At 37.6% G+C, this 24,342-nt stretch overlaps 1 protein-coding gene across 1 annotated transcript; it reads left to right on the top strand.

The window, feature by feature from the left end:
- Window positions 1-12,942: 12,942 nt before the first annotated feature.
- LOC110787808 (uncharacterized protein At1g51745) lies at window positions 12,943-20,469 on the top strand. Its single transcript, XM_021992450.2, has 3 exons — window positions 12,943-13,950; window positions 17,944-18,866; window positions 19,245-20,469. Exons 1-3 carry the CDS (start codon window positions 13,745-13,747, stop codon window positions 20,201-20,203), a joined length of 2,088 nt encoding a protein of 695 aa, XP_021848142.1. The 5' UTR covers window positions 12,943-13,744; the 3' UTR covers window positions 20,204-20,469.
- The last annotated feature ends 3,873 nt before the right edge of the window (window positions 20,470-24,342 follow it).

Below are 24,342 nucleotides of genomic sequence, written 5' to 3'. Positions count from 1 at the left end.
TAATGAAGCATAAGTCTGAATCCTTTGACAAATTCAAGGAATTTCAGAGTGAAGTAGAGAATCAATTAGGCAAGAAGATTAAGGCACTGCGGTCTGATAGAGGCGGTGAATATCTGAGCTATGAATTTGATGACCATCTGAAAGAATGTGGAATTCTATCAGAATTGACTCCTCCTGGAACACCACAATGGAACGGTGTGTCAGAACGGAGGAACAGAACCTTGCTAGACATGGTCAGGTCAATGATGGGTCAGGCCGAACTTCCATTAGAATTTTGGGGACATGCACTAAATACAGCTGCACTCACTATAAATAGAGCTCCGTCTAAAGCTGTCGAAAAGACTCCATACGAATTATGGTTTGGAAAGCCTCCAAATGTGTCTTTTCTTAAGATTTGGGGATGTGAAGTATGCGTCAAACGATTAATTTCAGACAAACTTCATCCAAAATCTGACAAATGTATCCTTGTGGGCTATCCAAAGGAAACAAAGGGGTATTACTTCTACAATACATCTGAGAACAAAGTGTTTGTTGCTCGAGATGGTGTCTTTTTGGAGAAGGATCACATTTCCAAAATGACAAGTGGGAGAAAAGTAGACCTCGAAGAAATTCGAGTCGAACAACAAACTCTAGAGAATGCTCAAGATGACATTCAGGATGAAACTCAGAGATCTTTAGAAGAATCTGGTGAGAATCATGGTCAATCTAGAAATGTTACCCCGCGTAGATCGCAAAGATATAGATCTCAACCGGAAAGGTACTTAGGTATTTTGACGAACGAGAGCTATGACGTTCTATTACTTGAAAGTGATGAACCTGCGACTTACAAGCAAGCTATGACGAGCCCTAGCTCCAAGCAATGGCAAGAAGCCATGCAATCTGAATTAGACTCCATGTCTGAAAACCAAGTATGGGATTTGGTCGATTTGCCAGATGGCTACCAAGCCATTGGAAGCAAATGGGTTTTCAAACTGAAAAAGGACAAGGATGGGAAACTTGAAGTTTTCAAAGCTAGATTGGTTGCAAAAGGTTACAGGCAAGTCCACGGTGTGGATTACGATGAAACCTTTTCACCAGTTGCAATGCTAAAGTCTATTCGAATAATGTTAGCAATCGCTGCATATTACGATTACGAAATATGGCAGATGGATGTCAAAACTGCTTTCTTAAACGGCGTTTTAACAGAAACTGTGTTTATGACACAGCCTGAAGGTTTTGAGGATCCAAAGAATGCTAAAAAGGTATGCAAGCTAAAGAAGTCAATCTACGGATTGAAGCAGGCATCCAGGAGCTAGAATATACGTTTTGATGAAGCAGTCAGTGACTTTGGTTTCATCAAGAACGCGGACGAATCTTGTGTATACAAGAAGGTCAGTGGGAGCAAAATTGCTTTCCTAGTATTATATGTCGACGACATATTGCTTATCGGAAATGACATTCCTATGTTGAACTCTGTCAAGATTTGGCTTGGGAAATGTTTTTCGATGAAGGATCTAGGAGAAGCACAGTACATATTGGGCATCAAGATTTACAGAGATAGATCTAAAAAGATGATTGGACTTAGTCAAAGCACTTATATCAATAAGGTGCTTGATAGGTTCAAGATGGCGGACTCCAAGCGAGGCTACCTACCCATGTCTCATGGAATGACTCTAAGCAAGACTCAGTGCCCAAAAACACTTGATGAGCGTAGACGAATGAATGGGATTCCATATGCATCATTGATTGGTTCAATAATGTATGCTATGATATGTACACGCCCGGATGTTGCGTACGCACTCAGTGCTACGAGCAGATACCAGTCAGACCCAGGAGAGGCGCATTGGACTGCTGCCAAGAATATTCTGAAGTACCTGAAAAGGCGCAAAGATGACTTCCTGGTCTATGGTGGAGATGATGAATTAATTGTTAAAGGCTATACGGACGCAAGTTTCCAAACCGACAAAGATGATTTCAGATCACAGTCTGGGTTTGTCTTCTGCCTCAACGGAGGAGCAGTAAGCTGGAAAAGTGCTAAGCAAAGCACCATTGCGGATTCTACAACTGAAGCGGAGTACATTGCTGCACATGAAGCAGCAAAGGAAGCTATATGGCTAAGGAAGTTCATAGGAGAACTTGGTGTAGTCCCCTCCATTAAAGGACCAATAGCCCTGTATTGTGATAATAACGGAGCTATTGCACAGGCAAAAGAGCCTAGACACCACCAGAGAGTCAAGCATGTACTTCGTAGATTTCACCTTCTACGAGAGTTCGTTGAAAGAAAAGAAGTCGAGATAAGCAAAATTGGAACTGATAACAACATATCAGATCCATTAACTAAACCTCTGCCGCAGGCGAAGCACAACTCGCACACTGCAGCTATGGGAATCAAGCATATTGGAGAATGGCTTTGATGTCTCTGTTTAATGTTTTAAAGTTTTAGAGTTTAAATCTTTGTAAAACATTATTGGTTAATCATTCACAATAAATGAAAAGAATTCATTTTTCCATTTAATTTGTGGTTTATTAAATGATGAGTCCCTTCAATTTGATGATATATTCAAGATAGACTGTCAGGACCAGTTCTGTGACTAAGAAATGTCTATCAAGTGAACTTGAATGTCAAAGGTTGAAAATGGTCCCTAATCGGAGTTTTCTATAAAATTGGACGCATAGAAAACGTTAGACGATTAGAATGCAAGATGACTAGTAGTTCTGTTTCTTGAACTATGTGGACATGGCAATGTCATAATCATTTGCATAGATACTTACTTTGGGAAGACTAGTATCGGACGAGACCTATGAAACTTTACTGTAAGAGATGAAAGTCTGTCATAAGTAAATTTCATTAAAATTATTAGACACTAAATCCTCAATACCTGAGTGATTTGAGATTACTTGTTTGAGAACTGGTTGCTTTGACGTTGACCAACCGTCGCACCGTAAAAGGAGGCTATAAAGGCAACGCTCAGGTAATCACCTATCAAACGAAGTCTAATCTCAAGATCGCAAGATTGGGATTGTCCTCCCATAAATCGGGATGAGATGCTTAAAAGTTGTACAAGGCCACTCGGAGAGCTAGAAACTGTGAAATGCATGGCCGTGCTCGGATGAATCATAGGCTATGATTATCTGTTTATTTGATCAGTTGAACTCTGAAACCAAGGAACACCTCTGGACATAATAAGGATGACAACTCTTACCTTATGTTCAAGAGCAAGCATCGAGCGACAAAGGAATTAGGAAATGCACACTTGTCCCTAAGGACAAGTGGGAGACTGAAGGAAATAATGCCCTTGGTCCAAGTATGCATTCTATGTTAAGTCTAATAAATGCGGTTCAGTATTAATTAACAAGTTAATAATTCAGTGAGATCAAGTGAGCTGAATGCCTAGCTAGAGGCCGCTTTAGTTCAAGTGGAATTAATGATATTAATCCACAGCTTACTCTTGACTGAACCCGTAGGGTCACACAAATAGTACGTAAACGGATCAAGTATTTAATAGCATTAAATACTCCATCTATGAATATTCGGAACCGACGGATCTTGGTTTCAGTGGGAGCTAAGATCGTCACAGGCAAGGAATGAATACTCCGGAAACGATGATATTGCCGGAAACGGAAATATGGATCGTATCGGAAATATAAATATTATCCAAGTCGTAGATGTTGCCGGAAACGGAAACATGGTACGTGTCGGAAAATATTATCGGAAATGGAAATATTGCCAGAATCGGAAATATTGCCGGAAACGGAAATATTGTCAGAATCGGAAATATTACCGGAATCGGAAAATAATTCCGGAAACGGAAATATTAAATATTTGTTCGAAACGGAAATTAATTCCGGAATCGGAAATATTAAATATTGTTCGTATCGGAAATGAATTCCGGAATCGGAAAATTTAATCGGAAGCGCATCGTACGAATAAGCATCGGACGAGGCCTGCCGGACGAGGCCCAGCACGAAGCCAGGCCATCGCCCAGCAAGCCAAGCGCGCCGCACAAACAGCCACGCCAGGCCCAGCGCAAGGCCAGGCCCAGCAGGCTGCGCGCAGCGCGCAGCGCGCACATCGCGCACAGCACGCGCAGCGCACAGCGCGCACAGCACGCGCAGCGCGCAGCGCGCGCGGGCGCTGAGTGGGCTGCTGCTCGCGCGCACGCATGGGGCCCATCGTGGCTGCCGTGCGTGTGTGTGCAAGTGTTTGTGTTCGTGCACGTTTCCTAAAACATGCAGAGTTCGGTTAATGATTAAATTCCTAATTCTATTTGATAAATTAATTAAATTAGAGTTCTTGTAGGATTCTAGGTTTAATTAATTTGTATCTGAATAGGATTTCGATTCCCTTTCCATACCGCTATAAATATGAGGCTAGGGCTCACAATTTATAACACAAGTTTCAAAGTATTCAAAGTGAGTTTTTGAGAGAAAAATTCAGTCACACATTTGCCTATAAAGTGCCGAAAATAATAGTACCTTAAGGGCGATTCTAGTTGGTCAATCTTAAGGCGGATCCGGACGTGCTGTGGACTATCTACGGAGGGACGACACTTGGAGTCCTAAAGACTTGTTCTTGTTCGGTTCGGGCGCAGCTAGGGAAGGCACGCAACAAAGAGTATGCATCTAATCTATGCTAAATGATTATGTGTAAATAATATGTTTTCCTGGGTTTATGGTTTTTCCGCATGATTTATGAATTGTCATATGTATCATAACCTAACATTAATCCCTTTGCGATCCCCACAAAACTTTTAATCAAGATTTGAACTTAAGAGATAACGAAAAGGAATTCGATGCTTTTATTAATACTTCAATGATAAAGTCTTACATCCATCAATAACGTTGCTTTTATTTCTCCAAACCATAACTGAACTAATAACCATAAATAGTAGCTTTGCCACTTTATTAATCAATAAAATAAATAACTAAGGATTACATTTCTTTAAAGACTAATGTCATCACGACGATCATCTCTTTCTTTGTATTTCTCTGGAGTAAAGTCTTAATCATTAGGATCACCCAAGTCTTCTTCAGGATCAGAATCTTCATCCATAGCCTCATCATCCTGTTGTGGCACACTATCAACCATATTGTCTTCTTCATGTTCAGCTTCGGATCCACTAGATATCTCAATTGTTGGTTCAGGAACTACAGGTTTAGGATTCTCAATTTCAACCACATCATCATCATCATCCTCAATATCATTAGCTTGCTCATCATGTATCATGCCATCTTCACCATCACTTTCTTCTGATCCTCCATAGCCCATACCTAGACCCGCAGAGTATTTTCCATCCTCATAACTATTTTCCGCAAGCTCTAAGATAGTAGTGAGAACTTCACCATCGTACTTCCATCTACCATCTCCAGTCCCATATTTGTACCAATTAGGGGTATCATCATTATAGTGCATGTCACTGAACTTGTTCTTAAGGTCTATGTAAGGGTTCTTATGGGGCAAACAATGAATAACCATACTAGCCATCATATCCTTATGCCTAAGATGTGGCATATTCTTGGTTGAAGCAAAATAGTTGCAAGCAAACACAATCTTCTGGACATACATATGAGGAGTCTCGTTATCCAGTTTCTCTAGATATCCTAGACTTGAGAACTTAGAAGGTAACATCTTAAATCCTGAAAATTCACAACTAAAAAGTCTTACTAACGCGTTCCCAAAGAAATTCCAACCCAAAAGGATACAATAAATAGTTCGTGGAGCCATACAATTTCAATGCACAAGTATATGCTCAACATGAATTATGATGCAAATAATCACACAAGGCAAGATAAAACATGGTCAAAACATATCCATGGCAATTAATAAATCACATAATCACATAAAATGCATACTTAAACTAATATGCCCTTCTTAATCCACCCATTCCTCACTTGGAAGTAATATTAATTTTCGAAATTAATTAAGTAATAACTCCTAACTTAGTTGAAATTATTAAAATGAAAATCGAAAATTTATAAAAATTATCAATTAATTAAAGTAATAAATTTCGGATATTTAATAAAAAAAACAAAGAAAATCCGAATAAATCGAATAAATGAAAATAAATTCGGAAATTTAATTAAAAAAAAGAAATCCGAAAAAAAAAATTCGAATGAATGAAATAATTCGAATTTAATTCGAAAATTTCGAATAAATAAAAATTTCGGAAAAATTAATTAAATTAAATAATAATCCAAACTTTTCAACTTATTTCAATCGACTCAAGATAATTGGTATTTGACCTTTAAAATATTGAGTACTCAAAATAATACGTTTTGACTTTAGGAAAATAATATTTAAAAATCCTAAAGTTCCGCCAATACCACTTTGTAGTATGGATTACTACAAAGAAGCACTAGTCTCCGATTACCACTTTGTAGTATTTCTTACTACAAAGAAGGAATGAAACTAAGGTCTTGTATATCACTTTGTAACACCCTAATAATTCTTTGCTTTTATAAAACCATTTTCCAACTTAAAATAAAAGAATTACTAAAGTATTACCGTCACCGTGATAACGGCCAAGGCTAGTACCAGAATTACGCAGTGGAATTTAATGTTAACTAACTTTCAAACCAACATAAATAATAATTATTGAGGCCTCCTACAAGTTGGAACCATGCGGCCCAAACCAAAGTATTAAAAATCCAACAACTCAAAACATAATTGAAGTATAATTTAAATCGCGAAGGTAATACGAAATTAAAATGTTAAAATAGTTTCCAAAGCAAAAAAGAATGCAACTCTCAACCATCCCAAGCTACATGATTTCGATCGTACTTTGTTCTACCAACCTGCTAAAATAAATCTACTCCCCAACAATGCAAGTGCAATCATGGATCGGTCATTAAGGCGAAGGCCATAACCAAGAGACATAAAGCACGTAGTCAGCAAAAACTAAGTACTCACAAGGCTAGAGTGAAATAAAACTATAAACATGCATCACTCGCTAAAATACTAATCCACATGCAAAAGCCATTTAATAAATAACAAGCAAATCATGAATACAAGACTCGACTCTTGACTCGACTCTTGACTCGACTCTTGACTCGCAATTTAATTAGAATAAGCTTCGAACAGGCCAAAAGAAGTTTCCATAAAAAGGAAGGGTGTTGGGAGCCCACCACACACCATAATAAATAATATAATGAATATCGGACCATACCGAGTGTCAGGCCATACCGACCGAATTCCAGCGCATAAATTAAATGAAACAACGTCTTGTATCATTAGTAGGAGATCAAGCTTTCCGGCAAGTCTCCCCCCATTGTTCATACTCAAGGTATATACGTTCCAAGAGTTTTGAAGCTTGTTCTGGTTGCACTTTACGTTTATTAATATTTTATTAAAGGCGAACTCGAGACTCAACAAACATACATACATACATTAATAAACGACAACCAAACAATCTCATTTTAATCCTTTAGGACTCGTGATCAATAACTCAAGACGTAGTGAAATTACTACCAAGTTCCTTCTCACAAAAGGTGAGATTCCACATCATGCCTGTTAACATGAGGGTTGTTCCCTAGCACGACAAATCCTAATTCCATTTCATATAAAATATTTCCAACTGAACCCTACATGTGCGGTGGTTTACGTGAGCAAACCCTTCACATGTGGTAAAATAAATAGTACAACGAGGTACGAATAATTGGCTCAAAAGTATGCTAAACATCCCGTACAATAGCATAACAATAAATAATCCATCACTTGCATGTGAAACAAACCATACATGCATAAATATTGAACAACATAATTGACAATGATATCAATACTCACAATAGTCCCAACATGCTTGTTCAATCAACAAATCAATAACTCCAATAATAATAATTCACATGATCGTTCACCAAACCGAATATAAATCCACCAAGTTCACGTAATACAATTCACATCCATAAACAATAATGTAATGTCCCTTGACAATTAATGTGGTTGCCCTATACTTGTACATACCTTGAATATCTAAGCATAGGGGCCACTTTGCAAACACGATCACTTACTTAGAAATCACCTCCTATCATCAAAATAATGAAACCTTAATTATTTCCATGTTCATTAAATTTCCAGCAACTTTATGAAATATAAAACCTTGATAATAATTAGAAATTATTCGTTCTTTAATAAATTAATCGTCTCAATTTGCAAAACTACTTCCTAGTATGAAAACATACTTTTTTCACCCTTAAAATCAATAAAAATTGACACTTTAAACTTTTTTATGAATCTGAAAATATAATTGATTATCATAATTACATCAATCACCTAATTATGCTAATCAATTGACCCTTTAGGTCTAGGTTAAAACCCTAACTTTAATTCTCCAATAAAACCAATTTAACACCATAAAAATCAAGTCTTTATTAAATACATAAATCTGAAAATTCATACTTTAATAATTAAAATACCCTCAAGAATCAAAACATGTAAATCATCACAATACGGTGTTCACAACCGATTCCCAGCATTTTAATTATTCAAAACAATAATAATAATATAATTTAAAATACGAAATTGAAATAGAATAGGTAAGGAAGAAGAGAATTATACCAATCCGGCCTATAGCACGGAACAATCACGAATTGAATGTGATTGGGCGAAAAATTGAACGAACGAACAAACACACACACACACACACACACACACACACACACACACACACACACACACACACACACACACACACACACACACACAACTCGTGTGTGTGCGCGCGCGGATGAAGAGCAGGGGCAACAACAGGGGCGCGCACAACAGCGCGGCACGAGGGACGAGTGTGTGGGCTGGCGAGCAAAAGGGAGAGAGGGGGTGTGTGCGCGTGTGGCTGCGCGAGAGGGGCAGCACCACAGCAACAGCAGCAGCGCGCAAGGGGAGAGGGCGAGTGCGCGGGCTGCGAGCGAGCAAGAGAGGGACGAGGGGTGTGGGCAGCGACGGTGTGCGAGAGGCACGGGCACAGCAGCACACGAGGCACGAAACGTGCTCGTGCTGTGCGGGTGAGGGGAGCCGGGCACAAGGAGAGAGAAAAGAGGAGTGTTGGGCAAGTAAAAGAGGAGGGGGTTTATGAAAAACAAGGGGATCATTTAATGAGGATAGTCCTATTTATAGGCTCCCAAATCCCTAGTGGGATAGGCTTAGAAATTTGATATTGGGCTTAGCAATTAAATGATTGGGCTAGCTTTAGAGTTTATAACTAAATTCTTTTGACTGGGCTCGTTTAATAAAACTAGTTGGACTTTTATTTAAAAACCCAAACCTTTAAAATTACTTGCGACCCATTAAATTTCCCGACTCGAAAATTAAATTCTTTTCATAGTTAATTAAAATAATAAATATTCTAATTAATTAAAATACATTTAAATAATATTTAAATGCGAAATAAATTCTAAAAATCGTAAAATGCTTTATAAATATAATAAAAATATATTTATAATTATTATCAAAATACGAGGTATTACAGATATAAGAACAATATAAGCATTATTTAAGCCATCAGGAAATGAAATTAAACACCTTCCAAAATATCTTTGACAGTTCCAATGAGACTAGGACTTATTACCTCCCAAAATCTTTGATAGAAAAGTGGTTGGAATCCGTCCGGCCCGGGAGCTTTAAAGGCATCCATATTCATGAGAGTTGCGGTAACTTCACACTTTGCAAAGGGGCGGCTAATAAGCTCCTGGTGAGCTTCTGAATAGTGGGGAAGTAGCCAGGCAGTAGTAGGCTTCTATTAGAATTACTAACCTCCTCTTCAAACAAGGACTTCCAGTAAGACAACACTAAGCCTTTGACTACCACTGGGCAGTAATCCACTCCCCATACTCATCTTGTAATGTTTCAATCTTGTTCCTCCTCCTTCTAATAACAGTAGACAAGTGGAAGTACCTTGTATTTCGATCGCCATCATTTATAGCTGCTTGTCTCGATTTTCGAACCATAAGAGCTCTTCTTGGTTCAAGACATCTTCCATCTCATTCCTCAATTTCTTCTCAAGCTCTAAGAGCCGGTTTGAGCTACCCCTCCACATACAACGTTGCATCTCTTCAATCCTATCCCATAATTCAGATTTTTTTCGAAATATATTATGAAATATATTTCTGTTCCAAGAGGTGAGGTTACAAGCAAATACCTTCAAGAAAAGAATTAAAGGGACATCATTCCTTCAATAATTCAACACATATTCTTTAAATTTCTCATAATGCAACCATGCAGCCTGGAACCGAAAAGGCTTACAGGCCACCGGAATTGGAGCAAAACCGTTAGTGCTAATCAGAATCGGGCAATGATCCGAACGAATTCTAGGGAGGTTACGAACTGCTCCCTCGGTAAACCTGATTATCCATTGCTCATTAACCATCCCCCTATCTAGGCGAGCTGCCTTAGAAGTGTCTGGAGAATTGCCTCTGGACCATGTTAGATGCAGTCCCGAGCACCCAAGATCGATGAGGCAATTCCTCTTCTTCCAGTCCACAAAGTTCCTACATCAACGGACCATTTCATTCCCTCCAACACCAACTCTCTCGTTCATAGAAGTGGCCTCATTAAAATCACCTGCTAGGAGCCATGGCCCTCTATAGTTATTCTTAATATGTTTAAGTTCTCTCCATAGATAACCTCTTATTGCACTCTCTGGACTTGCATAGGTTGCTGAGAAAAGCCACGGAGTATCACCCACTTTCGTGATTTCTACCGTTAGGTGTTGAGAGCTACTCCTGTAACAAGAAACATCAACAACTTCCCTACGAAAAAACAACCAAAATCTGCCACTAAACCATGAGCTTCAACTCTTTGTTGACCAGAAAATCCAATCACGTCACAAATTCTTTGGGTTTGTTCTCCATAAAGATTCTTTCCTAAAGTCTTTGGGCAATTATTTATACCATAATTATCTTCCGTGATTAATTCTCTCACTTTCTCCCATAATAATATCTTTTTCCCCAATTGTCGACTCTCCCATATTAATAAAAAAATTACTATCCTTAACTGATCCCTCACTATTAGGCATATTTCCTTTGTCAATAATATTCCGAGTAATTACCAAATCATCATCTCCTAAATTTACTGCACTTTTCAAGGAATTATTCACCGTTGGAGACAACCAATCAGCCCTAGCCATTGTGACGTTACATTCCAAGTCAAGCCCATCACCCGACTCCACATCTTGGGGTTGCAACACCGCGAACCTTGAACCATTCGAGCCACCTGCCACCCCAGAGTTGGTCGATGTCTCCTTGGCTTGACTACGATTACCATTTTTTGCATATTTTTATCCTAACTACTCACTGATTTGTTGACCTCAACTCTCTGTTTGGGAGCATACTTTCTATTATTTCTTTGGACCATCATCCATGTTCCAAATTTCTCTGTTTCAACGGCTTTGTTGACCTTATTTTTTTGGTCTAGTTGCTTCTCCGAACTTGTCATGACTGGATTATTACCATGATGTCCTTGATCAGTTTTACCTCTTTGGTACATCGTGCACCCATCCTCTTTGTGCCCCAAGTGACCACACTTGAAAAACAATTGGCGAAGACCCTCGTATTGGATGCCCTAGACCCTTCCATTCAGTCTGAACTTTGAAAGCAAAGGCTTTGTTACATCCACTTCAATGCAGAATCGAACGTATTGCCCTCTGTCCATCAATTATGTGTTCCAGTCAATCTTAATTACCTTTCCAATTTTTGACCCTATCTTTAGCAAGAATTGTTTGTCAAAATATTCTACAGAGAGTTGCGGGATTCTCACCCATGCTGTGATCGTCTTAATTGGAGCTTCATTAGCCACAAAGTTTGGCACTCATTTCCTAATTGTAAGGTAACTCTCTCCTATCATTCAAGGACTTGTTTGAGCACAAAATCATAATCATCAAGATTGTTGAATCGTACGACATAATAGGCATGACCAACATCAGTTAGGGCAATATCTCTTTTCATACTCCATTTCAGCCTCAATCGCTTCATTAAAACCTCATAGCTTAATCGCCTATCAAACAGTTTAATAATGAGTGCATTCTTCTAAGGGCTTCGCAACCTCCTTTTATCTTCCTTCGTCAAGAGAATTGTTGGACAATTCTCGTCGCTAGCATCACAATCCAGGGCTATGTCGTCATCTGATATTTCTTCTTCCTCGATCACATCATATAGTGAGTTAAAACCATGCCCAAAGCCTCCTGTCGCTTGATTGTAAGATACCATTTTCGAACCAGTTTTCAATCCAGGTGTTTCCTCCACAAAATTTTCCAATTCCATGTCCGCTTGCTCTTCATTACCTTGATTTGAAATTCGCTTGAATTTCTTGTTGGACCTATGTAGAAGGTCATTTTCCTCGCTTGGTAGCCCGTGTTCCGTTCGTTCGCTTTCGTTTGTTGATTATGGGTTAAAGAATAACGGCGTTAATGTCCGTTAGTCATTAAGGGCATGTTATGCATTTTAATCTCAAGGGTATTTGGTGCATTTCTGAAAAGATAGGAGTATTTCGTGCATTTTGTTAAACTTCAGGGGCATTTCATGAAAAACCGTATTTTAATTCATTTATTTGTTTAAATAATTTTGTATAGAAAAAATTCAGTATATTTGACTAAAACTTTATTAATCTTTTGAAAATCGGTAAAAACTTTTGTACTCCATAATAATTTAATTTTGAACAATTCTTTGTTACTCAAATATTTTATAAAAATTGGTCAAATTATAATTTTATAATATCCGTGAATGCACGGGACCTAATCTTGTTTTGTTTATTTACTATTTAAATTAATGAAAATATAAAACGCGTTTTAAAATCTCTCAACTCGTTGAGTCAATTAAAACCCGAAAATTCTGGATCTTGAACAAGCAGAATCCGAAAGTGACCGACCCGAATTAACCCGAATCTGAAAATATTATTTATAACCCGATCTTATCGACCCATTTGACAGGGCTATCCCCCCAGAAGTTCAAAGAGAAAAAAAAAACAAACCAAAAAGAAAAGGTACTTCAACATATTTTCTCTCCTCACCCATTTTCTCTCTCTTGTGGCAACGAGGAGTTTGGAAGATTATATTGTTCATCATATCATAATATCACAAAACGTTGGTTGTTGAACAAAAGGAGGTACGTTCGATCCAAAACACAAACACATTGCCTAAATCTTCCAAAAAAAAAGAAAAAAATCCAAATAATAATATTTGTAAACTACACAAACTCGAAGGTGGGGTTTTTGTCAAAAACCCCTCTTCTCCTTCTTCACTGTGAGTGAGCAAAAACAAAATGAAAAAAACCGACATCATCAAATATCAATCTGGGGATTTCTCAGTTTACTCTGAAACTGAAAAAAAAACAAGAAAATCAAATTTATTAGAGTAAAAATTAATTAAAGAAACGTTTTTTTTAATGAACCCCATCTGTTCATTTTGGCTGTTAATTTGGGGGTTTTTCTCTGTTTTTCAGATCCTACATAGAATCTTTCTGTAGCACAGGGTATAGGGTTTTTCTGTATTCCTTTATTTTTTTTGGTTTTTTCTGTATTCCATTTTTTTCTTTTTAAAATATTTTTTTTTGGTTTTTAAAATCTTGATTTTGTGCTGCATGCTGGGTTTTTGACCAAGTTGCTGTTTTTTTTCTTCTTCATTTTTTTCGTTAATTTGTGATTGTTTTTAGGTAATGGGGTCAGTCTGCAATTCGTTTGAGTTTAGAGAAAAGGTCCCGGGACTTTGAAATTTACCATTTTTTTTGGGTTTTTTGTTTTGGGGGGGGGGGTGTTTGATACTGTAGTTGAGTAAGCGGAGGGATGGTGGGTAGTGGTAGCTCGAATGTGGAAGAGGGCAGAAGAAAGGGATTAAATGCAACAGTTGGAGAGTTAGTGTGGGTTCAAAGGCGAAATGGGTGCTGGTGGCCGGGTCAGATTATAGGTCTGGATGAGTTGTCGGAAAATGGTCCGTGTTCGCCACGATCAGGGACACCCATCAAGCTATTGGGTCGAGATGACTCAAGTGTGTGAGTCCCCTCTTTTACATTTTACTCTTTTTTTATTCTATTGAATGTTTTACCTGTTTCTTTTGATTTTTTGATTGAAACTTGTGTTCCTGCAATGCGATTCCTATGTTTCTGTTAGAGTTTCAAATTTTAGTTTGTGTTGCCCCATTGTGGTTATAGATTAGAATGCAAGCATTTGCTCTATTTGGTGCTCGCTTGTCGTTTGGGTTTTTTTTTTTACCTTTTGGGACTACTTGGTGTTTCTTGAAGCTGTTTTGCATGATAAAGGTTGCAAGAAGTGTCTTTGCTGTTGGATGTTGATTTACCTTTCTTGTATTATATCCTTCTGTTTATTAAACTTAAAGTCTATGTTGGGTCTAGAAAACTTGCCGGAGAAGGGCAAAGGCAGAACAACATTTAAAATGTCAAAAGCTGTCACCAAATTGCGAGTTAGGGTTGGCTTTTGATTCATATTATGTCTCATCATGGAGACTGAGATTCAACTATTTATAACTTTTGAAAGTGTGTAGGCTAGTTCAGATAACCTTACAGACACTAGAGCGAGTGTCTTTGTTGAAGCTATTACTTAGTTACGCAGTCTATTAGTCGGTCAAAGACTCAAAGGTTTCCCCCATCGAGCTTAGTAGACATCACTTTGTCTAGGACAACATTTTAACATGACCCATCAGGAAATGCGATGGAAAGTTAAATATTGGAGAAAGTAGTATGTTTCTGACTTCCATACATAGCGACGCTTTCACATCGAAGCTTAGATGAGTTTTATGTCAGTTATAGTGTTAGTCTGTGATGGGAATTGGAGATGATGAAGAGTGTAAGACTTTAAGGCCCTAATATGATAGTGATGTTGTCAAATACGAAGTACGTAACAGCTTTTGAGAAATTGTGTCTTCTTCAAATGCTCACCACTTCTATAATTAGTCTATTGAAATATGCCTTTTTCTTCTATCTGGCTAGAGATTTGTGCTCAACATCTCAAATTCAAGAAATTATATTGCTTCATATATTATGGATGCACTATATATCTTACATGCCGTCTACAATGCCAAAGACTATCCTAACTTGGTCTCACTAAACAAGTAGTAAGGGCAAGAAAGAGTCGAACCCGAGGGAGATAAAGATCATGTACTGTTAAGCCAATGCTTAAACAAGCCAAGTCAAGTCAAGTCAATTCAAAGATTTTACAGGAGTCTTTAATTCTAAACTACCAAGTTACACTAAAGTTCGGAATAAAAAGGTAAGGGCTAAACCAATCATGAAAACGTAACCAAACATGGGGGAAATAAGGGATGTCATTACATAAAACCCAAACTACTCTTTTGAGCTAGAAAGGTGAGCTTATATCGTGAACTACAACCTCAATGCAAAATAAAACAACATGATGACAATAAGTCAATAACACATTCCATTTGACTAGAAATTCCTATTTTCTTGGCTTTTAGTTAAATAAACACAAAGAGAGCATGCTAAGTTGTTCGGCAATTTCACCTTACAATCGTTTGTTGAGGGGTGATCTACATAAAAACAATTATTAGAGTCCCTTTTGCTAAATTAAACAACACCCCAGAACTAAATTCTCACATTCAATTAAGGTAACATGCACTCATTTCAGGTTTCACTCAAACCTTAGAAGAAAACTCACAAGTCCATGGAGTTAACAAAATAAATTAGAGATAGAAAAGCCATAGATGAAACTAAGTTTTTAATGATAAGAATCAACAAGCTAAATGAAAATTAAAAAGAAGAAACAACAAAATGTTACTCCCTCCGTCTCTTTTTGTTCTTTACGTTTTCCTTTTTGGTGTTCCAAAATGTTCTTTACATTTCCTTTTATATTATCACATAAATGATTTAATATTCTATCAAAATTTGTGTCCCATTATTATTTTAACCAATTAAATTCATTGGGTCATTTAATCTCTCACACTTTTCCATTGGGACATTAACTTTTTCTCATTTTCCCAATGTTAGATTTTTGACAAGAGTGAAAACATTATAAATAAATGTAATTTTTCTCGTTTGCATAAAAAACTTAGAAAAATCTCAATGCACATTAATTAGTTGTTAAAACCTGTGCAAAATACAAAACGTAAAAAACAAAAAGAGACGGAGGGAGTAACTACTAACAATAATTAACGAGGGAGAAGAGAAACAGATAGTATAAGAAACTAGTCTCCTCAACAAGGCCAAAATATTGGTAAAGGTACTTGTTGCCCTACTTTTATGCAAAGAGGATTGATGGGCAACTTTTACCTTTTGGTGTCCAATGCCTATTCTGCCAATGACTGAGTTTAGTCACTATAGTGAGGATGTCCATGCTGTTGTGTCTGATGAATAGCGACAATGGGTATTTATTAAGACTAGGAACTTCCGCATGGGGGGTCACAAATGTTTATTAAAACTTGACACTCTTCATTGAGTGAATTTCTGTCTGTTCAATCTTTTACACCTCTCAAGATTTTTGTTTGAATGCACCTAGTTTGTGTGAAGCTGCCTGAACACGCATGGAATCTGGCCATGTCTGAAACCTATGCTTATAACTGCAGTCATGTCGTTGTAAAGCTGTTGGCTTCCTTTACTTAAGTAGGGAAGCTTAAAGTAGTAGTTGAGTTGGTGTCTAAAGGCGTGGAGTTGTGTTACTCAGTTTTCGAAAGCTTAGCATAGCAGTTGTTGCATGTCTGTATGATCTTGGAAAAATCTCAGATTCTCGTGGATTGAGGCAAGTAGGTTTGCCACATTATATTTCAGATTGACGATTTCTTGGTTGTGTAAAAAGTAAGTTTGATAGCCTTTTGGAAATAACCGAAATACTAATAGAGCCCATCCCATCCAATCTTAGGGCAAGTCTTAAAGTAAAAAGTCCAGAACAAAGCAGGAGAGATAGTGGTCTGCGGAATAAAGTCCCTCCAACCTAAGGTCAAGTTTACTTCCCAGAAAGAAAAAAAATCTAAGGGCAAGTCTTAAAGAACTGAAAGTAAAAGTACAGAACAAGAGAGATATTGTTCACTTCATTACTTCTGATGGTAACCTAATGAGAGGGTGACAGGTGGCACTCCGTGATAGCATTTGGTGATTATTTGTCTTTTACGATTCAAAAAGGCTCGAGCTCTCTCGAATGGACACATGTTCTCCCGGAGCCTTATTTACGCTATTTAGGAAAAGAATCAGATCATTAAGAAGATAAGGGAGAAAGTTGTTCAATGTGGTGTGGTGGCTACTGGCTAGTTTTGTTGGTACCTTTTCATTCTGTTGTGGGGGATGAGAAACAGAGGAAGGGAGATGTCAAGCTTTGGCAGCAGCTTGCAGGGATCGTGTTATATTATCACAGATTTGAAATTTGAATTACAGATGCTATTTTTAGTTTCTTTCTTGGGAGAGTTTCTGTTGGGATTTTAATTATAGAGGGGGAGTTTTGGGTTGCCCAAATGGTAACCTCATGCTGTTTTTTCTCTAAGGCTCCGTTGGTAGGGCGTAAAACATTTTCCTGGAAAACTGTTTTCCTCTATTTTCAATGTAAAACCATTTTCCCTAGGAGTAAAATTGCTCTTCCATTGATGGAAACCACTTTCCCTTCAAATGAAGGGAAAACTGTTTTTCTTCGTTTTCCTTATCTCTCTTGTACACTCCTCTCACTACCTCCTTATTTTCCCTTTCGTTTCATCATTTTTCTTTCATGGAACCAAACAACGGAAAACTAGTTTTGGAATTGTGTTTTCCATTGTAAATTGATTTCCATGAAAATCATTTTACACTGAAAATGTTTTACACCCAACCAAACGGAGCCTAAATGGAAGTATCTCTTTCTGTGGGTAGTCTAGTAGCTCATAACTTTGTTGTGCTCAGGCTCTTATGAAGTTTCTTGAACATTTGTGCTGTTTTTTTAAAGCGAAGGTTCTGCTTTCATATGACGAACCATAGTGTTCGGACGCTATTTGTATCATTGAACCTTCCTATTCCGTGCTTTTAAATGTTTGTTTTATCTTTTGTGTTTGCCAGGGATTGGCATGATCTTGAGACAGCTAAAGGTGTCAAGGCCTTTCGTTGTGGAGAATACAATGCCTGCATAGAGAAAGCAAAGGTCTCAGCACCAAAATTCTTAAAGCGATCCTTGAAATATCCTCGGAGAGAAATTGCTATTTTTTGTGCTCTTGAAATTGAAAAAACCAACCTGTTAAAAAATGGTTCAACCCTTGGCCATACTCCAGACAATGAAGCACTTGTCAATTGCGCAAATGGTTCTGCATCCATGTCTCATGCTACCAAAGACGGTGAATGTTCATCTGAAGAAACAAGCTCAGAGGAAACAACAAGTGCTTGTGAAGATAATTCAAATTCTACGCAAGAGCTGTCTCACTCTGGTATATCATATGAAGAGACTAATGGATCCACCTGCCTGCAGGGGCAGCAATACAAAAGAAAGAGGAGGAAGACCCCAAATGATTCAGAAGATGATGGTAATGAAGGGTTCAAGCGTATGAAAGGACTCAATGACTTGGGTATAGGCTCAGAGCGGAAAATTAGAGTTTTGGCATTGGCTAATCCAGGTCGATCAAATAGTATGTCACTTAATAGTACTCGTGCTGATAATTGTTCGGCAGTGGGAACTCTGGCAAATGGAGGTGTTGTGCAGACATTTAAGAAAAAGAGATCTCAAGTGGTACATATTCACGAGCTCTTGAAGAGGAAATATCGCCGACGTCCATTAACTAAGGTTTTGGAGAATACAACAATGGTTCCTGTTCGAATAATTTGTGATGAATCTGCAAATCCTTTTGAGAGATCTGATGCTATATCTCCTTTTTATGAATGTAAAGATGGTAATAAGGATACTGAACTGTTGAACGGACACCTTCCTGAGGTTGATTCTTCAGACACACTATTTGATGCCCCATTTGTTGACGAGGAACTGCACCCTTCTGGTACGTTCATAGTTAGGCTATATCTACCATTGCATCATATCATTGTTGTTCAACAAGCCTGTTACTACCCTTTTTACAGTTCTCCCCTGAATAAAAATTCACTCTCTTATGTTACGAGCCACAAGTGACAGCTTTTTATAGGTTTGGCTTGGCCCAGTTTGCAACCTTAATACACAATTAAGTAAGGAAGTCCAGTACCTTCGATAATATAAAGGAACTAGGTGACAACATAGAATGCGGGTTTAGATGTTATCACCCTTTTTCTAAGGATTTACTACTGCAGAGCTGCTGCTTTGGACGCTTTGCCTATCACTTACTATGTGTTCATCTATGTTTTGTGTGCTGAGAATGATAGTATATTGTGCTTTTCATTATCAGGTTTCTCCCAAGTCTGGCAAAGTTCGTCCCCCTTAAAGCCTAATAGTGTTGGCGTTTTCAAAGGGAATTCCAGTCGCAATGAAGCTTCTAGTCTAGAACATGATGCACTCGATGAGGCTGGTCCTAACTATTGTGCTGCCCATGTGAATGAGAAGATGGAGAAAAGTTCTTCCAGATGGCAGTCAAAAGGAAAAAGGAAGGCAAGATATTTGAGCAAAAATGATGAGACAAATTCTCAAAAGTGGTCTGTTGGTCATGAGAAGTTGGATGCTTATGGAATGGGCCCTGAGAGTCCGGGGCAATTTCCTCCAAGTTCAAACGGCTTAATTAATGGATTCACAAAACACATTTCTGTGTCTGCTACTTCCCCGAGATCATTCTCATATCATCAACCCCGTTTCTTAGTTCAATCCAGTTTGGAGTCACCTGAAGTTGTTCCACTGTTTGAGGTTGAAGTGACGGTGAAAGCTACCAGGCCTCAGGTGCAACATGTTCCTTATATATCTCTTATGAGCAAGTTGAGTGGTAAACCTATCACGGGTCATCCAGTTGCAGTTGAGGCCCTAGAAGAAGAAGATGGGTTTTGTGATCTTAAGACGTCAAATTACCCAGCAAGTGGAAGCTGTGAGTTGGATGATGAAGATATGGAAATGGATTTGGATTTGGTAGTTGAGCCAAAAGCACGTAAAACCAAGCAACCTCATTTTACACGTGGCAAACGTAAGGGTAAATCTTCCAAGTCAAAAAAGAGACATGGCTCTTCATCGAAGAAGACAAGGAAGCTGTCTTCACTAACTGGTGTTCATAAGCTAAACCCAGGGAAAAGAAAACTTATGGTTCAGAGTAAGGGTCCAACACTATCTTGTGTTCCCTTGAAGATAGTATTCAGTAGGATAAACGAGGCATTAAATGGTTCTACAAGATCAGCTCACCGTGCTGTGACATTGAATGACACATAACAGTGAACCCCCCCAGGTTCCATTTACAGTAGGCTGGGGGCGAAAACATTTTACAGATTTATCTTTGTTTTTATTTTTTTATTTTTTTAATTTTTGTAGAGATTAGCCTAATTTCTGCTTTAGCAGTTCAAATATGTGACAAATATGATTCTGAATTTTTACTTAGTTTTCTGTATCCATCCTTTTTCAAGATTCCTTTATTACTTGCTTGAAACCCTATGTCGTAAATTGTAATTAATTTGAGGGTTTACCTGTACATTAGTCAATCTGATGTCTTCTGTTAGGTCTGATTTGTAGAATTTGTGGTTTGTGCTGTGGTTTTCCTTGCACTTTTTTGGCAGCTTTACTTGATTCTTAATTTTTGTTCATTTTGGGTGCTGTTAACTGTTAGTCTGTTAGTAAGAGAGACAGATCCCAACACCGAAAATAAAGAATAAAATCCCAGCTTTACTTGACTCTTATGATATACGGAGTACTGTTTTCTGTACTGTTTTTTCATTTTTGAGATAATGTGTTCCGTTTACGTTTAAAAACACATTATCTCAACTAACCTATTCAGCTTTACCTGCCTATCTCTTGAACACACATCAAAAAAGCAGTTATGACTACAATGTAAAGAATCTCACTTGGGATCCCATTAAAGGAAGTTTAATTAGATAATAATCCCCCTTCCTTAATACTCACCCCACTTTTCTTGTATAGTCGTCCATTAATACTCGTCCTGTTTCTATAAGAGCATGTACATCTCCAACAAAAATTATCCCTTGGCCAACATTGACGCTCTTGAGTGGTTCTTGAGGGGCTCTTGAGTAGTTTTGTATGGAGAACTATTTCAAGGTAGCTTTTGCCCAAGAGCCTTCCAAGAGTTGATTCTTGTTGAAAAGTGGGGAATAACTTTGAAAGATGGGTTGTAACTTTGGTTAAAAAGACAATTAATTATGGACCATCAAATGGTAAAAAAAATATTTGAGAGCTCCCTTGAGAAACCAACCAATGTTTGGTGTTTTAAGGAATGAATTCAAGAGTGTGTCTTGTAGAGAGATAATGGTATAAAGAGAGAGAGAGAGTGGAGAGCCCTCCAAGAGCTCTTTTGAAGAGTCAACCAATGTACATGCTCTAAAGATATATTTTTACTAATATTATATTATTTTTCTCATATAATCATTGAACCGCATATATCCCTACTTCCTAAAAAACATTAAAAAAATTCAACCCTACCCTTTCATTTGACACATTTTTCACTAACTATATTTAAAAAAACTACCCCACTATCAACTATTACCTCCGTCTCTTTTTGTTCTTGACGTTTGATATTTCAAACGCGATTTAGCGACTAACTAATGTGAATTGAGATTTCTTTATCTTTTTTATTTAAATAAGACAATTTAAGTTTATTTATAAGGTTTTCACTTTATCAAAACTCTAATATTGGAAAAATGAGAAAAATTTAATGTCACAACGTAAAAGTGTGAGAGATTAAATGAACCAATAAATTTAATTAGTTAAAATAACAATTGGACACAAATTTTGATAGAATATTAAAGCATTTATGTAATAATATAAAAAGAATGTAAATAACATTTTGGAAACCCAAAAAGAAAAATGTATAGAACAAAAAAGATGAAGGGAGTATCACTTAATGAATTAATAAATCAATTAAATTACCTAAAATTTTGTGTCGATCAAAGCAACAAGTGTTAAGGGACAGAGAGAGTAATAATATTAAACATGAAGTCAGTTGTAAAAAAAACTTTGAGGTAGAATCCCAAATTTTTAATCATGTTAAAAGTATAGATAATACCCATCAATTGAATATTTTCATCCTTCTAAGATCTTGAAACATGACTTACTCACGCTGCTTAGGGCTTATCACAGTTTAAAAAATCAGCTTTGACAATTAATCTATTCAGACTCTCTAATGTTAAAAATCATTTTGATTACTGACAGGCTAAATCGCACTCCTATCAAAGATAAATCTAACATTCACCAACTAAAAATATAGCAAGGGAAATAGGGATCGTATTCACAAGGAAACAATGTTCTTTCTACTATTAAAGTAAAGGTCTAGACTACTGGAAACAGGAAAATGGTTTGGTTTGATAATTATAACTACCACAGAAATTAAATCGGGAAAAATCAATAATAAAGGAATCTAGGGCAACAGTTCACCACACATGCAGACCAGGATTGGACAACGGACAATAACAATCAATCAATAACTATAACTAGGAAAACATGCATCTCTCGAATCTTATGAATTCCTTAGGAGAATATAACTATCAGGCTCTCGCTATGTACCAGAAATAAACCCTATCTAATAGCCACAGATCAAAAACATCAGATTTATACCTCTCGGCGCATAATCTAAGGTTAATCAAACTCAACCAAAATAGTTCGGCCGAACAGAATTGACGAACAATTAAAATAAGCTATAGAAATCACAATCAACTAACCAATAACCAAGTCCAAATGCAATCCCAATCATGCATTCATGGATCCCCTAAACCCTAGAAAATTAACTACTCACACATGATTGAATTACACAAAATAACAATATTTAATGAAAACATGATTAAAACAATTGATAAAATAAAGGAATGAAAGAAAATCGAATAATAAAGTTAAGGAACGAATTAATACCTATTCGAAGAAAGAGGAAATAATCAAAAGGTTGGACCTTTAATTAAAATGAAAATTAAATGTTTGACAATATTTGAGAGAATAAAACTAAGTAAAGGTTTCTAATGCTGAAAATAAGATAGTCCTACACATAATTAAGGGCTCATATTTATAGTCTTGCCCAAAATTAGAAGAAAAATCAGAAACAAAAGCTAAACGCGCCCCTAAGAGGTTGTCGTCGCCCGACCGGGCACTGGGCCGCACGGTCTGCCCGGTCGAGCGAACAGCTCGTCAGAATCTCTTACTCGTGTGCAGCAGTGCAGGCGCCTGATCGGGCGCGTACAAGAACCTTAATTCTCGCCCGATGGGCGAATGGCTGCCCTTGAAAACGTTGTCGATCCCAACGCTCGATGGGCACCGGGCAAATGGCGCCCGATCGGGCGCGTGTTGAATTGGGAATTACCCTTCTTGCTCGCCCGGTTGGTCTCCCTTCGCCCACAAGTTGCAGGGTTACCGGCTCGATGCGTCCTTCTTCATCTTAATCACCAAGTCTAACTCTTGGGGATCAAACATGGACATCCTAGGCTCCCAATAATTGACAATGATCGTCCCGAACTACTCGAGATCGTGTAGTGGCCTGTAATATCATGAAATGAGCCTAAAAATGCCAATTTCTCTTCAAACAACCTGAAACTCAAGGCTCACTCCATAACACATATTAGTACTTAAAATGGCTCCTAATAGCTCATTTAACACAAAAAAGTAATAAGGGACGGGGGTAAAAATACTATAAATAATGCATATATCAAACTCCCCAAAGCTAGATCTTTGGTTGTCCCTAAGAAAAGAAATCATCGATGAATACATAAATTAACTTCACCCCCAAACAAAACCCAAAACAATGGATACGATTCAAGGTAAAATCTAACAAGTATGCATCAATACCAACCAATCAAATCCATCCGACCATAAATCCTTCCTAACAATCATCACGCAGAGCAAACCACAAGTGTACATGGAATTCAGGACTAGTGCTTACACACTTTTCACTCATTTATGTGGCGGGTAAAATATGTACCCGTTCGCTCTCCACCCAACAATTTTTGTGAACAATGCTCTCCCAAAATCACAATACTCGTGTGTTTAAAAATACATACACTCAACCTAACAATCGACTCGGAATATGCCATGTCATAACTTGCATTGATAAACAACTACTTTCACATTAACATGACTCTATGCACAAAGGTCGGAAGGTCTTCAAAGCTTGTAATGTTAGGCTTGGTAAGTGATATGTGTGTTTTATGTAGAGTTTTTACCCCCGTCCCTTAGTACTTTTTGATCTCAAATGAGCTCTTCGGAGCGATTTTTAGTACTAATGTGCTCCTTGTAGTGTGTTTGTAGTTTCAGGTTCATCATTGTAGGAATTAGCATATATTTGTGCATTTACTACTCATTTGAATCAATACAAGAGATTATGTACTTTCGAGAGCACAAACATTAAGTTTGAAGAGTTTTGA

Source organism: Spinacia oleracea, chromosome 4, assembly GCF_020520425.1.
Source record: "Spinacia oleracea cultivar Varoflay chromosome 4, BTI_SOV_V1, whole genome shotgun sequence".
NCBI lineage: Eukaryota > Viridiplantae > Streptophyta > Magnoliopsida > Caryophyllales > Amaranthaceae > Spinacia > Spinacia oleracea.
Note: the sequence above shows the minus strand (reverse complement) of the source record. Positions and strands in the feature narration are given on the sequence as shown.